The following is a 17,025-nucleotide window of genomic DNA, read 5'->3' as shown; positions in this document are numbered from 1 at the left end:
TCAGATGTTGGCTCATGCTGTACCTTGTGCTGTTGCCTCATGCACTGTTGTGGGTGCTGAAATAATAACATGGACACAAAGAGAGAGTGTTTTGTACTATTGGCCCATAGCTTATAATATTGTTTGCTTAAGCTATTCCTGGTTTGCAAGTAATCAAATGTTTTTAAAGTAGGTAGAAGTATCTAGTTACTTTTGAGACAAGGAGAATAAAGTGTTGCCATTTAAAAATAGCAATTACAATACTAACTAGTTACAACCTGGAGTTATAAGCATAAATGATTACTTCACAAAAGAAACTTTCCAAGTTCTGCTCTTACTCCACAAGTAACATTACAAGTTGAAGGCAGGAAGGTCATCTAAGAGGCACAGAGCAGGTTGCATAGCATACAAGCTCTGCCTTCTTACAGCATCTCTTTCTTGATCCATCTCACTGTCCAATGGTAGGTTGGCCCTTCTTCCCAGCAAAGAAAGCCCCAAAAATAAAACCAGGGTCTTCTAACATGCAGTTACATTACATGTAATGTGTTTTACATATAAACTATTTTCTTGGTTGTATATAAAAATGTTACAATGTCATTTGAGGCTTGTCTGCTCAGACGCGAGCCCCAAAGAGTTCAGTGGGCCTGGCTTTCAGGCACATAATAAATAATATAATAAATTGATTATTTATAGACCGCTTTTCCTACGATCAAAGTGGTGTGCAGCATATAAAATAGGTACAATAAAATAAAATGGGACATTAAGACAATTTAACACACATTAATACAAGTTACAGTCCAATGTCAATTATCTAAAAACATACAATTCAAAATATTAAAATCCCAGGTATATATACATCGTAATCAATCAATAGGGGAAGACTATTGATTTGGGAGGATAAGCTTGTAGGAAGAGGTAGGTTTTTAATGCCTTTTTAAAGGCCTCCACCATTCCACTAAGGCGGATCTCTTCTGGTAGAGCATTCCAAAGAGAAGGTGCTGCTGCTGTAAAAGCCCTTTGATGGGTAGTCGCCAATCTCATCTTAGGATGGTTGAGTAATAATGTACCTGTTGTTCTGAGAGTGCGGGGTGGATTATGCAGGGAGAGGCGTTCCCTCAAGTAACCCGGGGCACAGGATTGCAGCCTTGCTATTTTATTGTTTGGCACACTGTGTTCAGCCCTATGTGAACTCTGTGAAAAATCAAACAAGACAGGAGACAGAGCAATGTCTAACAATATTGCCTAGCAGTACTGAGACAACAGAACATTTCTTCTAATTACACTATCTTTTAACCTAGCCATCAAAGTCATTTGCTGCTTACCATAGTTCTTCTCTTTATTTTTAAGCCTTTAGATCACCTGACTTTTTACTCAGTCTCATTTTGTGTCAAGAGCTATGTGAAGGTTGAATGCTCACTTTGCATTTCTAACAAGTTTACTCAGCTGAGACAGTGAGAGTTAAAAGAGCAAGTGTGAATGCTAGAAAAATACAAGCTAATAGCATAATTCATTTTTATATATTCAGTGTGAGGAAAGGATTAATATTAACATAGTATACCATCTTAATAGAGCATGTTGCCTAATATGGCCCAATATTTATTTGCAATTCACTCTTTCATAATGACTTGTTTGTATCTCACTCTTCTGCTAAATTCACCCAGATACTACATAAATGCAACATATCTATAAAAAGTATGAGTATAGCCAATTTATAAAAGAAAGAGGGGAAAAACACTTTTAAGAAAACAAACCTAGCAGCAAGAAGGCTAAACTTTCACAACAAAATTGGTCAGAAGTACTGCCAGCACTTGGGAATTAAAAGTACATTGGAATAAAATCAACTTTGACTGCTAAATAAACAGATATGAAGAAGCAGCTTCCCCAGATTAAGACCACAAGAGTAATCCAGAGTTATGGCATCACCACATAAAAAAGACCCAGTCACATATATTCATTCAGAGATAGCATCTACAGCCAAGCCTGTCACAAGCATCTTAATTTCTGTACTGGTTTTAGGCAGGTGTCCAAAAGGAATCAGTTTGTTTTTAAAAATATATATATATCATATACCATATCTGGTCAATGAATAAAATCTGGAAGCTGCAGGGAGGTTTTAAGTCACCTGAGAGCTGTGTGAGGATTTCATCTACTTTATTCAGAGTAGAATTAAGCCTCACCATACAATTGCAAGTCCATTAATTTTCCTGATCCAGAATGTGCCCCTGAAGAAAGAGGTTTCCATGTCCTTGTTGAGCTTACAAAAACAGTATATGTCAAGGTTGGGAATTATACACACACCCATATGTTGTTGAACCTCAGCTCTCTGCACCCCTTACTACTGGTTACAATGCTAGGATTCACACTTCAACAACATCTGGAGGAGTGCATGATTCCCACCCCAGTCTCTGTGCACAGGAGAATGATACATAGGTGGGGGATTGGGTTAGATATATCACACATTCCAGATTGAATGGAAACACAGTAGCACAACATTTGTACTTTGTATATGCCCCTTCAAACAGGTGGTTTGCATTGTTCACTTTAACAGCTAAACCACCTTTTTATAGAAGTACAGTGGTACCCCGGGATACGAAATACCCAAGTTACGAAATTTCCGGGATACGAAAAAATCCCATAGGAAATAATTGTTCCGGGTTACGAATGTTTTTTCGGGTTACGAAAAAATTTTTGGTGCTTTTTTCGGCTTTTTCGCACGAAATCGCGGCTTTTCCCCATTAGCGCCTATGGCATTTCGGCTTGCGAATGCTTTTCGGGTTACGAAAGCGGCGGCGGAACGAATTAATTTCGTAACCCGAGGCACCACTGTATAGAAGATTGGACTAGTTCCAGGCAACGTCTTTCTTTAACAGATCACAGTTGCCTAAAATGACAATAACGACTTTTTGGAAGAGCCCAAAAGTAGCAGCATGTGTACATGGACATCCCAAGACATTTTGCTGTGTATGGTGAACAGCAAGATGGTGTCTTGTTCCCTTAGCAGAAATGTGAACAAAATTGTATACATTTCAACTTTCAACGAGCAAGACATAGTGTAACAGTACAAAAAGCCTCTCCCAATATGTACGTACATAATAAGTATTTTAACAATATAGGATTAAATAACCTCATCTGCATCCTCTTGGTGCTTGAGGGGAATATTACAAAAGCTCTTATTCACACATGCTTTTGATATTACCGTATTTAATCATGCACAGCTGTAGTTTATGAGAACCCTTACAAAACAACTTAATGAAAGTCTCAGAGCAAATTCTCAGGAATCTTTTCTTACATTTTCTTCTCCTCCCCCCCCCTCCCTCACACACACACACACACACCATATTATATTTTTTGTCATAGGATCAAAATTAGGAACAATTAAGAAGCTGATCGAGCTACTTATGACAAGACAAAGGAAGCTACAGGCATATTATGAATGAGTGTTGAACTTTCTTTTTAAATGTATATTTGGCTGAAGCACATCAGACGCTTTGTTCACTTGTACCCCAGTTCTCTCTTTTCCATCTTGTCCACCTGCCTCTTTCGTACTGGATCCACATTCAGCCAACAATATCTGAAGCAGAAAGTGTAATGAAGGCTACATCTCTGGAATGACTTTGAAATGGTGCTGCCAGTCAGCATAGATTTGGGGTGGGCAAGTAGGACCAACCTAGATGTCAAGCTCCTGTGGGATAAACCATGGGCTACACTTCTCCCTGCCAGTATCAATAAATATCAAAAGTGGAAGGGACTAGAAGTCATTTATGGTTTCAATAATAAAATCAGACATCTTGGGGGAGTGCTTTTTTTGGCCAGAACAAGGCACATGGAGTACACATATATGGTTTTACAGCATAACTGTCCTTTAATGGAACACAATTCTCCTAGCTTTCATATATATGGATTGCAATTATAGGGCAAGCAAGAGCCACAAAAAAGGATGGGGCCACATGTAGGCTCCATAACAAACTGTAGGACATGATGATGACAATGTTTATTTGTATCCCGCCTTCCTCCCAGTACAGGGACTCACGGCGGCTTACAAATCTAAAACAGTCCAAGTTAAAACACTATAAAACATGCAAAATACAAGTTTAAAAAACAATTAACCAATATAAACAATTAAAAACATGTCCTTATTAAAAGTTAAAGTTTAAAACTCTTTAAAACAAAAACAAAACAGCATCCCTGTCATGTGAAAGCCTGGGGGCATAGAAACATCTTTACCTGCTGCCAGAAGGACAGCAAAGATGGAGCCATCCTGGCCTCCCTCGGAGGGAATTCCAGACCTTGGGAGCAGCCACTGAAAAGGTCCTTTCTCTTGTTCCCACCAAACATGTCTGAGAGGGTAGTGGGACCGAGAGAAGGGCCTCTCTCAATGACCTCAATATTCTCGGGGGCTCCTACAGGGAGATACGTTCCTTCAAATAGCCTGCATCCAAGCCAGATAGGGCTGATATAAGCAACTTCTTATATTCCTACAACCAGGAAATAATGCAGTTATCAAAGTTAACAAATTGGTAACTGGAGATGGATACAGGGAGCACATAATACCTCTGTTGCAACAATTCCTCTGGCCATCAGTCTGTTTCTGGGCTGAAGCAATTCTGTTGGTTATGACCTAAAGCACTGTACATTCCACATTCAGGTTATCTGAAGGACCATTTCTCTTCTATGAGCCTCCCCATGTCTTGAAATGTTCTGGGGAGGCCCTTCTTTTTGTCTCACTGCCATCACAAGTACATTTGGTGGGGACACGGGAGAGAGTCTTCTCCATTTCTGCTCCCAGGCGCTGAAAAACCCTCCTTACAGAGGTGAGACTGGCACCTTCCTCAGTGTTATTCCATAGGCAAGTAAAAACCTTTTTGTTTCAACGGGCCCTTGACTGCCCAACTGCAATGGGGGAAAGGATATGTCATAACATGGCATATTGTGTATATATGTTGTTTTTCTTTCTAATGACCATACTTTTAATTGTAATGCTATTGATAGCTTAGTGTGATTTAAGAAAAAACTTTTGTACGAAGTGAAGCTTTGACTATATCTTTTCTAACTTTTGCACACTGCCTTGAGTCTGAGACTGCGAAAAATGCAGGGTAACAACAACAATATTTAGAGATGAGATTATCCCATCCTGGGTAAATTGCTATGTGACGTCTTGTTTCCCATAAGAAAGAGGCAGCAAGAAAGCAACTAGCCTATCAGAAGGCCATGGAAAGAGAGAGTTCACTGTGTATTCACAGTTCTGTGTATCCATTTTAAATCTATACTTTTCTTCTCCCTTGATGGACTTCAGATGCCTTTGAACATGTTTGTATATCAGCTTCAACTTCCTTCCGGATGCACGGGTGTCACAAAGTAAGACTAAGATTCATCCTAGTTGTTCAGTGTCACTTACCACAACACCTGATATGACCTCAAGGTGCTCTTTTTAGACAGCTGTCCTCATCTGGCCTTTATACAAATCAAAGCACATTTCTCCTGAGAGATATTCACTCCAGCTCAAAGAATTAAAAAAGTATCACAACTCCTCTTCCTTTCTCCATTTGGTTATGAAATGTACAGAAGGAGATTCAGCCTAATCCTCTTGCACATTGAAAAAATATTACTGTTGACTCTAAAGTATGCACCACGAGTAAAATGCTACTACACTGGGCCCTTGGTGTCTGTTGATGTTTGGCTTGAGTACCACCCCCTCCTCATGGATACCAAAATCTGTGGATGATCAAGTCCTATTACAGTATATATAGTGGTGTAGTAAAATGGAATCCCTTACATAAAGTGGCAACATCAAAGTTTGCTTTTTGGAATTTATTTGTAAAAATATTTTCAAGCCATAGATGGTTGAATCCATGGATAAAGAATGGAGGGCCAAATGTATTGATAATGGATAGTTGCTGTAGCAAGATCTTTATATTCTCTACCTCCGGGACTGGTATGGAAATGTGTGTGCATGTATCTTTTCTGCAGTGACTTAAACTGTTTTGTGTGGTTTGTAAGAGATGTCCCTAAGGCAAATACAGAAGGATGAAGTCATCCTGATACCAAAATGTTATCCCCTTGTGAACCAAATGTTTTATCATAATAACAATCTGGGGGGAAAATGGTCCATTGGGACATTCACAATAGTTTAAATGGGCTGTGCCATTCTAGTGAGGGTGAGCAAGCAGTGATTATACAAGTCAATGAGAAACAAGTTTGTGTCTCCCAGCTTTCAAGAGAAACATATTTCAAGCTTCCATATTCCATTTCAAAACAAATGGCATTGAGCCAAGGGAATATATTAATCCAAATACTTTACTACAATCAAAGGTCAATCCATTATTATCCATGCCTTTCAATAAAAGGATGCTGCTCTGGCAACGTGAAAACGGAGGGGAATACTACAGTTTATCAACCCAAAGAAGGATTTAAGTGCATACCAACCACATTCCTAGAAATTTGTTTTTTAGTCTATTTGCACATATTTATCTCTGCTTTGGCACTTGAAGCTCTAGCAAGACTTTTTGAGCCCTGGCAACAATCCAAGCTGCAGATGGTTTGAAATGCAGCCTGAAATCAGTGTGCTGTTGATGAAATACTCCTTACACCTGACCCCTACTTCACACCAGGCGCCAAATACAAGCTGAACACTAGCAGTCCAAAAAAAAAAAGCTTTGTCAGGGATCTTGGTATCTGGAACTCTCTCCTCCAGGCATTCAGTAGGGCCAGATGGCCAAAAGTGGGGAAATGCAGCAAAGTAAATAAGCACTTGATTAGTCAAAGGGAAAAGAAGGAAGGAGATGGATGGACTTGTGGTGGTTCTTTGTTTTAAAAAATAATGACGATATAAAAAGGGGGGATTGCTGATTTCACAGAAGTCAAACAAGTCCTCTAAAATTGTGACTTACATTTTGTTTAAAAAAGTAAACATTAAAAAAACACACACCCCCCAAAAAAAGACCTTTCAATATATCATAGAGTATTTATTTTTTTCAATTCTTTTCATATGAAATTACATTCACGCCGGTTGATTTTGTGGATAAGCAAACGGGTAAACACACACATACATAGAGGCATTATATGCATACACATGTATAGATAAACACAGACAAACACATCCCTCCATTGATAAGCAATTGCCCACCTCATCTTTCGAGGTCACAAAGCTACTTTTTCTCTAAGTTCCCAAAATATGTGATTTTGGTATTACAGAGATTATTTCATTTATTTTTGTACAGGTATGTTGGAAGATGCAGATTCAGTAGTGATTCATTGTTTATATTGTATGTATCTTATTTCTGAAGCTTAAAGCTGAACAACAAAAAAGGCAATAAAATGCCATGTGACTTAAGGCAACATTCAAAAGCAGCAAAAGCAAGCAATAGATTAGAATTGAAAATCCAACACTGCTGATCTGAACATATATGCAATTAAAGTACAGCGCTCCTTCAGACAATTCCACAATTGAAATACTAAATCTAATATCTATTAATGAAGAACTATGATCTGGAGCACTCACTGATTAGGAACACCCTCAAAAATATTAACTTCCAAGTTTTAAGAGCCAGAATTACTTGCCAATAACTTGCTTTGACAAAATAATTTCCACTATATACGGTAAGTATCAACTCCTTTGGTCTTATCCACCAGTCACCAACTAAAAGGATATCACTTCCTTCTCATTTGAGCAATGATTTGCACTAGAGTTCAACAAAATAGCTAGATCATTCCTTAATTGTATTAATTATGAGAACAGTACAAAAACATAGTAACAATACTGTATTGTATTTTAAGCATGAGTTCAGACCATGTAATAAATCACCCTCTTTCTGCATCTCTAGCGGATATGCCTTTGAAAATACAGTTTTGCAGTCTAAAGCCATGCATTCCATTTTACAATGGCAACAAAATATATTTATCTGGTCTCTGATTCACAATAGGCCTAGAATACTTATTCCTGTTAGGAAAACTTTGGCCATGAAATTAACATAATTAAATGTAAATTAGTATAGTCAGATAGTGCCACATTTGAATTATAGTTTTATTACCATCTTTAAAATACACAGAAAACAGAGGGATAGTTTGCAAAACATGATCTTTGCATCAGAGTAAATTAAGTTTCCTTACAACTAGTAAAGATATTTGAATTTCAAAGACAAACTTTTATATTCTGAATACTCAAACCAAACAACATGCATTTCATATTAAATACTAGATCAAGGATGTATAGGTGATCCATCATATCACAATGGGATATATATATGTAAATGCTGAAATTAAAATGTCATATGGATCATATAACCATATTGGGGGGATAGCTTAACTATATTTAAAATGTGTAGACAAAAGAACAATATGGAGACAAACATTAAAGATCTATTGTAGCATGTGAGCTTTGTGTGTTACACATTAACACCTGTAATGAGCTAGTGTAATATCTAGTAACCAAACTGTTACTAAACTATGAATTTAGTAAACAGAAGTTCATATCAGTGCACATTAATTCATTGGACTCATTTTGTTCCGTTTCCTGATATTAACTGTGATGTTAATATAATCCTGGAATGGCATTATATAATGTATTATTGAAGAGATTTGTGACAGAAATAGGTGATTGCCTTTACAATTAATTAGTTGCCCAAAATATGAGTCTGACAGAAATGATGATGCTAACTATTTCATTGTGAGCAACAAAAGCTAAGAGACAGCCTGAAGGTAACAAAAGCCAGATGCTGCCCATCTACACTGTTTTAAACTATTTAGCAATATAATGAAGAATTGGGTGGGAGTGTACGTGCGTGTACTCACACTCGGATTGTATTAATATATCGTCTACGAGACATGAAGATCTCTCTTCACATGCCAGTGTGTGTGTGTGTGTGTGTGTGAGAGAGAGAGAGAGAGAGAGAGAGAGAGAGCACACTCACGAATATGAAGAAAAAAAATTTACACCTCTAAGTAAAAATCTTTGCATTATATAGCATTAAGCAGCATATAGCAATGCAAGTGTTTACAGTGGATGCACCTCTCTAACCCCAATCCAGGAGGAAAAAGTAAAATAAAAAATAATTTGTACAGATAGTATTTATAATGTCAGCTGCTCATCTGAAAAGTCCTATTTGGGTTAATAGACATCTACAAATAAAGCCTCTCTCTACCTTTACAAAACACAATTTTAGTAAGATTTTCAAAAGAACACCACCAAAATATATTAAGAGAAACCTAAACCATGTCCTCGTGCCAAAGATTAAAAAAAAACACACCTATTTGCAAGGTTAGGTTTTCCCAAAAACATATTTGGCTAAGTAGACACAAGGAGTTCCAAATTGTAAGACTAGCATCATTTAAACTGCATGAGTAAAAGACAAGAAATGTCCAGTGTGTCTCATCCGCTTCTTCAGGCTATTGTTCTTTCTTTAAAAAAACATAATCCCCATGAATTGCTTTATGTCCTTGGCTTGCCAGGTTTTGAGGAATGCCATGTGTCTATACCCTCTTCCTTCAAATAGTTAAAAGCTATATAAGCAATATAGCAGTCCAGATAGCTACAGGCTGCTCCTGCTGAAGCAGCAGCAATATGTACTAAATGGCCACAGAGGTAAAATGCAATTTGAATCGACCTTGAGAAGAAGAAGGCAGTGTGTGTGTGTGTGTGTGTGTGAAAACAAGTGTTCAAAAAGCCTAAAGGCTTTGATATTTCACAAAGAAATCTTGCACACCACAATATACCAAACAACTTAGTGCTAACCACATTATAAATGAAAGGAGAATCATTGCACAGAGAAATCCTGGTGTCCCCTTGACTTGAGGATCAACTCCTGACGTTACTGTTTTATCATAGCTAGTTCTTCTATGTTATTGGAGAGCTGCTGATAAATACAAAGTGGACAGTAATTTCCCAAGTGAAGAAAGTCAATTTAGCTACAGAAAACAGTGACAATCTTGCCACACCCAAAATTAAAGTATCAACTACCCAGTTGTGGCCCCACTCCCCATAAAGCACCACAACCTATGAGTCTTAACCGATTCCTCAGACATAGGAAAGTTAGCTCTCCCCCGCCAAAGAATAGCCATGCACGCCGAAGTTCAGATTTCTGAAGTCAATTTTTAGAATGATTTTACATGGACAATAAATCAATGTTCACAAGACAGGGCAGCAAAGCTTGATTTGAGAAAGTTCATCAGTAGTGCAAATAGAAGAAATGAAGAGCCACTGTTTAGGGAAAAGACTGATGCTATTTAATTCATTGTGTGGTGCATTGCACTTCAGTCTTATTAGGAAATAAAGGCCTGGCTTGCTATTTAAACACACACATGCTCCATATAATACAATACAAGAAGGAAGCCCTGGTGCATATGTTCCTCACCCTCCCTCCTCCTCCCCAAAATAGTGGACACCTATTTCCAGGGCTTTTCAGTGCAACAGTGTGTGTGATCCCGCTGCGATCAATATTTCATGGAATGTGTTAAAAAGGCGCCTCGGTGGGCAAACCCAAAACTCCCAAGGATTTTTATTAGGTCATCTCCTTGCCCTCCTATGACCCTGGCTGCTCTCGCATATGGGTCAAATTAAAGTTGGAGAGTACCCACAGTGTCTCCCCCTGAGGCCAAAGGATCCCCCTCTCTTGTCTGAAATGCCACAGACCAGATCACCTCCAGACTCAACTCATCCAGGCCAGCCAAGCCCCATGGCGACACTGTCCAGATGGATCACCTCCCTGTCGCACAATGTGGGGCACTCCTGCTTCAGTTTATTTAATTGCACACCCATACATCTTTGTGTGTGTCTGTGTGTGTGTGATTATGAGAAACTTCAGAAGGCATGTATAGAGAGGTGTGTGTGTTTGTGTGTGTGTATCTCTACACATGTGTACAGTGTGTAAGTATACACACACATCTCTCTGTCTGAAGTTTCCCATACACACACAAAAAAGTATGTGTGTATATATGTACACATATCTCTATCCATATATATATATATATATATATATAGGTACACACACACACACACACGTATATATACGTGTGTGTGTGCATACACATACACACATATCTATACATGCCTTCTAAAGTTTCCCACACACACATACTGTTGTGTGTGTGTGTGTGTGTGTGTATATATATATATATATAACACATCTCTATAGACATATAATACACACACATACAGTATATACATGTGTGTGTGCGCACACACACCTCTCTCTATATAAATGCCTTCTGAAATCCCCCCCCCCTAGACAAAAAAGGAGAAAGAGCTTGGCAAAACACCCTTGCCTCCCCCCTTTTCTTTTCCCAGAGACTCCAGACCAAATGCCTCCCTCCTGACCTTGCCCATTTTCCTTTCCCCCTCCCCTTGGGCTGGCTAATATGAGTTGTCCTCCTTCATGATGACAGAGGAGAAGCCAAAGAAGAGAGAAAGAGAGAGAGCCTGTAATGTATGCCAGCCTAGCTATCCATCACTCCCTTAAGTGCCTAATGGTCTCTCCTCTTGACACTGCTGCAGGGGCTGCATCCACATTGGAGGAATAACCCGGTTTGGCAGCGCTTTAACTCTTTGTCTGTCTCTTTGCTATGGAATTCTGGGAGTTGGAGTTTGTTGTGGGACCCGCTCCGCTCTGGGCCCCACAACAAACTCCAACTCCCAGAATTCCATAGCAAAGAGACAGACAACTTAAAGCGCTGCCAAATCAGGTTATTGCTCGAGAGTGGATGCAGCCTGCCCCCACCCCATTCCCCGCTGACCCTTACCTTGGTTTGGAGATAATGAGGGTAGTAGTAAGTGTACTGGGGGTACATTGGTTGCTGTTCCAAGCGTTTGCCCATGTAGCTGGAATCCCGTGGTCTCCGAGGCAGAGGAACTCGTGGAGCGAGAGCGAGAGCGAGGGGCTGCAGTGTCTCCCCAGCAGCCTTGCCTCCTCCGCCTCCTCCGATGATGATGAAACCCCTTTATTTCCTGACGGACTCAGAAGGAGACACAAAACAGAGAGACAGAGAGGGGCTTTTGGCCAGACTTCTGGATCCTCTCCTCGCCCAAGGTCCAGCCGAACCACCACCAAAAAGAAATGAAAAATCCTCGGTTCTTTGGGGGGGGGAATAAACCAATGCTGAATAATAATAATAATAATAAGGTGTGTGTGTGTGTGTGTGGTGTGTGTGTGTGTGTGTTTTGCAATCTGAGGTGCTTTCTCCCTTTCTCCTTAGCAAAGCCTAAGGAGGAGGAGGAGGAGGAGGAGGAGGGAGGTCAATGGCCCGTTTCTCGAGGGGGGCGTGAGGCGGGTTCTTATTATTTTGCTTTATTTTCGGAGGAAAGGATGAAGGGCGTCCTGTGGAAGCAACTCCGGAGCTTCGCAAATCGCAATCCCTCTCTCAGCCGACGTTGGGGGAGGAAAAAAGGAGGGAAGGGAAAAGAAAAGAAAAGGGATGGTGAGGGGGAGAAAGGAGAGGAGGGAGGAACGTCTGGCGGGGGAGAGTCTCTCCTCTTGTCGCCGGAGTTGTGGCAGCCGCTTTCCTTTGCATCCAAACCCCAAAATCTTGGGGTGGTTTGAACTCCCCCTTCCCCAACCCACCCACCTCAAAGCCGAGCTCTCCCCTCCTCGCCAAGACGCAGCCCCCAAAAAGCTGCAGTGTGTTCCCTTCCAGAAAGCAGCAGCAGCAGGGAGGGAAGAAGAAGCAGAACCACTCGCCCGCCCGCCTGGCTGCTTGGCTTTGGCTCTCTCTCTCTCTTCTGCTTGGCTTGGCTTTCTCTCCTGCTCGCCAAACCCCGCTTTCCCTCTGCTGCTCAAACGCGTGGTTGCCACAGTGCTCCAGAAAGCGGGGTTGAGGGGAGTCCTTTGAGGTGGGGGGGCTCCATTCATTCCCTAGTCTTTTTCTTTCTTTCTTTCTTTTCTTTCTTTTCCCAACACATATTCTCTTCCCGCCCGACAAAAAGTCGCCTAAAAGTTGCTCCCCCAAAGACGCCTTTGAGCAGAAAAGATGTTTTATTGGAAGATTTTTATTAGTCGAATAAAGAATGGGGGCAAATAATAAGTATTTTCATCCTTTGCGTTTTTCTTTTAGCCGCAGCGACAGAGAATACTTCATCTTGAAAACCCCTCTTTCTTGCCACGCTCCTGTAGGAATTCTGGGAAGGTAGTGTGTTGTGGCGCCAGCACAACACACTACCCTTCCCAGAATCCATAGCATGGAGCCGTGGGCAGAAAAAAGGGGTTCAAGACGAAGTATTTCTGCACCGAGGATGCCGCCTCAGAGTCTGTCCACACTTTTGGAGCTCAAGGGAAACAACCCCTGCCTGGCCCTCGACCTGTGGGTGTGTTTTCCTTTTTGTGGTGTGTGGTTTTTTTGTCTCTTTATACACATTCTTCCCCTCTTCAGGAGTCATTTTGCCATGAAGGCGCCTTCCTTGTCCTCAAAGGTTCTCTTCTTGTTCTTCTCAGGGACTGCATGGCCTTCCCGCCTTGTAATGATAAACCAAATGACCACCACTCCAAAAAAAGAATCCTTGGGGAGACCTTGTGCCACCTTTGGACTCACCTGAAAAGTTGGCAGCACTTACTTTCATAGAAGGCTTCCATCTATTTTTCCTCAGATGTTTCTGAGGAAATAATAATAATATATGTATTTATATTTTCCCACCTCTCCCGAATGGATTGGGCAGGATTACAACCCATAAAATACGTACAAGAACACATCAATAAAATTAATAAAATTAATTACATTAAAACTAGGATCATGGTCATACAGCAGAACCGTAGGTGAAGGCTAGGGAATTTATCACATGGGGGAAATCTCTCTTAATTTCGAATGAAAAGAAAAGTGGGGCCAGAACGCATCAATCACATGAATTCGCTACTTCAGCGAATTTACTGAATTCAAATTGAATTCAAACTGACTTCTCATTGCCTGAAAATAGCTTGCCATTGCCTGAAATTGCATGTGGTAGTCTATCACGCAATAAGTTAAACCCCATGATTGCGTTCAGATTGCCATTGGAATTGTACTTCCAATTCCCTTGTCTGATAAACTCCTAGGAAGGCGCATGCTGACGACTTCTTTCTTCTAGTTAGTCTCAAAAGTGCTGCAAGATCGCTCTTCAATGGTATGATATGGTTTGGTATGTTGTAGGCTACAGTCTACTTCCTCTGATGCTAAATAAATACAGTGCCCCCTTTTTATACACGGGGGATCCATGCTGGACCCTCCCCCCCCACATAAAAAACCCTGCTATGCTGGAGCCCCTTTGAAGTAATGGGGTTTGTGCATGGGCGGCGTAATGGGATGCGCGCGCCACTTGCGCCCACGCCCTCCTGCAGGCTCCCTCATGTATGCTGAAAGCTGATAGTGCGCTCCACAGGGCTCACTGTAATAATAAAGTAATAATTTTTTAATCTAATCCTGCCTTTTGTGAAAAACAATCAAAGCGGCTTAAAACATTTGCTTCTGAGGAACAGAGTGAAGCCTACGAAAGCTCATGCTGCCAACATCTTTCTTTCCGTTAGGGTCATTCACACTACAAAATAACTCAGTGCGGAAACGGGGGTATTTCAGTGTGTTCACACTGTGCCACGAATGCACCCAGCACGGTGTGCAGGGGGAGCTGTTGAAAAAGCAACTTTAGCGCTGCATTCAGCATCAAATAACTAACCACATCTTTTTTGGGGGACAGAGCGATGCACCTCAGGTGCGAATGTGGACCAAATTGATCTGGATCACTGAGATCCTTTCGCAGCCAGAGGCACATCATGTTGATCCGAAGTGGTGCTGGTGTGAATGCCAGACCGGGTTGGCGAGATTCAGGCACAATAAATATAGTGTGAATGTCGATCTATCACATCGCACACAGCTCTGTATCTCCTCAGTACAAAAAGTGAATGTGAATGACCCTTCATCTCAAAAGTGCTACAAGATCTCTCTACCTACTGATTGTACAGATTACCACGGCTTATCTTTGAATCCTTGAGGAGAAGAGTTTTCAGAAGCCAAAGAGACACACACTACAGTCTTCTCTGAAGAGCTCTCTCCTTGAGAGAAGGAGGCATCATGAGCTGAAAGTATGCATTCCTTCTCACCTTTTTTCTTCCTAAATCCCCATCCTATAAAACCTCCAAGAGTCTGCTTTTTTGCCTATCTACAAATGAGATTGGGACCAGCCTTTCCCAGTCTGGTGCCTTTCAGATGTTTGCTGTTCTGCGTCTTCAAGTGGAAGATCCCTCTCACTGGATTTTCTTGTCAAGATTTGTTCAGAAAGGGCTTAGGATGAAACACTTTTCTCTTTTTTTAACGTATTTTATTTTTTTACAGAGTCACCTGTTTTAATATGGTAATTAATTAATTAATTGCATCACTTCTGTATTTTTTAATTGTACTTTTTAAAATTGTAATTTTTTTAAAAATTGTAAGGTGCTCGAAGTCTCAATTTTGGGGGCAAAGCGGGATATAATGATTGAGGGGAGGAGGAGGAGAGAGACTGCCCAGGTGGTTTTTCCATGGTTGGTGGGATTCCAAGCCTAGTCTTCTAAAATCCTGTTCCAGCACTCAACCCGCCGCTCGCTGGTTCCAGATTCACAAATTCCATCATTTTTAAAGTTTAAATTTTTTTTATTTTATTTAGAGGAGTGGGATATGAGCCGTAGTTCAAATACCTGGAAGATGTCAAATTGGACCAACTCCTCTGGAAAACTGGGTTGTGAATTAGGTTCGTTACACAAGATCACCATTTGGCATGAGCTTTACAAGCCAATACTTTCACGTATCTGCTCAGATATCAACTCAAATTAAAACTGAGCCGGATCTATTTCCGAAAGGTAGATAGCTTTGGGTGACTAGAAGACTTGGAGCCAATATGTTCTTTGGCAGTTTTCATATATTTGAATGGCCTTGTACAGGAGAATTTCTCTTAAACTGTTGTCACTAACAACAACATAAAAACAGAGCCTGGGAAACCGTTTCAGGGGGCAGGACACAGTGCCAAATTCTCAATTTAAAATGTCACACACACACACACACACACATAATATATGCAGCCACTAAAATTCTAGCCATCATTACATTTTGTACAAGTTAGTATACTATATTGTGTGAAAAAGGTTAGATGCACAGAACTTCTGGTTTACCTAATTTCACTCTCAGGGGAAACCCTGGAAAAGAAATTTCTCCCTTCCAAAAAGACTACATGACCTCTTAGGAAAATATGTTCCAACACATCTTTCCCTGTATAATTGTTACTTTTTAAAAGGGGGAATTATGCCAGAGATGGAGATCTGCCAGTTTGTGGAGCTTTGCTTTTAGCCTGTGGGCCTTCCCTCCAGCCCTCTTCTCTCTCCTAGCCCTATTGGTCCTACTGTGTTGCACCACATGGGAGTGATTCTTATAGGGATGGCAGCACATGGTAGGCCAATGTTTTATTTCTAGTCTTATCAGCTGCAGCAGTATGGAAAGCAAAGAAGGAGGCAAGAGTCTGTTACTTATCAAGTGCACAGGACAAAATATTGCTGATATCCATTAATTACATACACTATTGCCAGCAAAACCTCTATCCTGGCCTACATGGCAAGCTGTGTGAAGTACAAAGCCAAGCAACCGCAAGAGTCCTTGAACTAAATGCAAGGAAGGCAGGATTAAATGTAGCCAATAGACAAAAAACCAGTTTCTCAATATTATATCTCAGATTCATGAGAAAGCTGTTATTTATACAAAAACTTATGTATATACAGACTCCTTTACAGTACTGCTCCTTTTACAGATCTGTCTCCAACCTTGCTCACAATGAATTCTGTATGAAAATAAAATAACACAATACTGCCGTGCTTTCCTTTGTTTTTACTTAAGTCACATGCAGTGCCCCAGTGGGACTATTGTCAGCTGCTATATTATCAAGCAAATTGTTTTGGGGTGGGGGAATCTCTCGCTCTCTTTCTTTTTGAAGGGGACACTTTTCAAGGCTGGGTAAGGGCTAAAATTAGACCTGCCAGCTGTGTTTTGGTTTGTGGGCACATGCCTGCACGTGACATGGGCAAGCAAGCATTACACTCTGCTCCACATTGTCAGTCAGCTGTTACAGTATTGACT

At 40.6% G+C, this 17,025-nt stretch overlaps 1 protein-coding gene across 5 annotated transcripts in view; it reads right to left on the bottom strand.

The window, feature by feature from the left end:
• Positions 1 to 17,025, bottom strand: part of RBMS3 (RNA binding motif single stranded interacting protein 3) — an 809,235-nt gene that overhangs the window by 585,317 nt on the left and 206,893 nt on the right. For 4 of the 5 annotated variants that reach the window (XM_042474216.1, XM_042474218.1, XM_042474217.1 and 1 more), the window contains exon 1: positions 11,710 to 11,901. The exons of the other annotated variant lie outside the window; for it this stretch is intronic. In XM_042474216.1, coding sequence (XP_042330150.1) covers positions 11,710 to 11,784 — 75 coding nt within the window. In that variant the 5' untranslated portion in view covers positions 11,785 to 11,901. Of the gene's footprint in view, positions 1 to 11,709; positions 11,902 to 17,025 lie in introns of those variants that run through there. 5 annotated transcript variants of the gene reach the window in all.

Source organism: Sceloporus undulatus, chromosome 6 (assembly GCF_019175285.1).
Source record: "Sceloporus undulatus isolate JIND9_A2432 ecotype Alabama chromosome 6, SceUnd_v1.1, whole genome shotgun sequence".
Lineage (NCBI taxonomy): Eukaryota > Metazoa > Chordata > Lepidosauria > Squamata > Phrynosomatidae > Sceloporus > Sceloporus undulatus.
The sequence above is the reverse complement of the archived record's forward strand: the minus strand, read 5'-3'. Positions and strand labels throughout refer to the sequence as shown.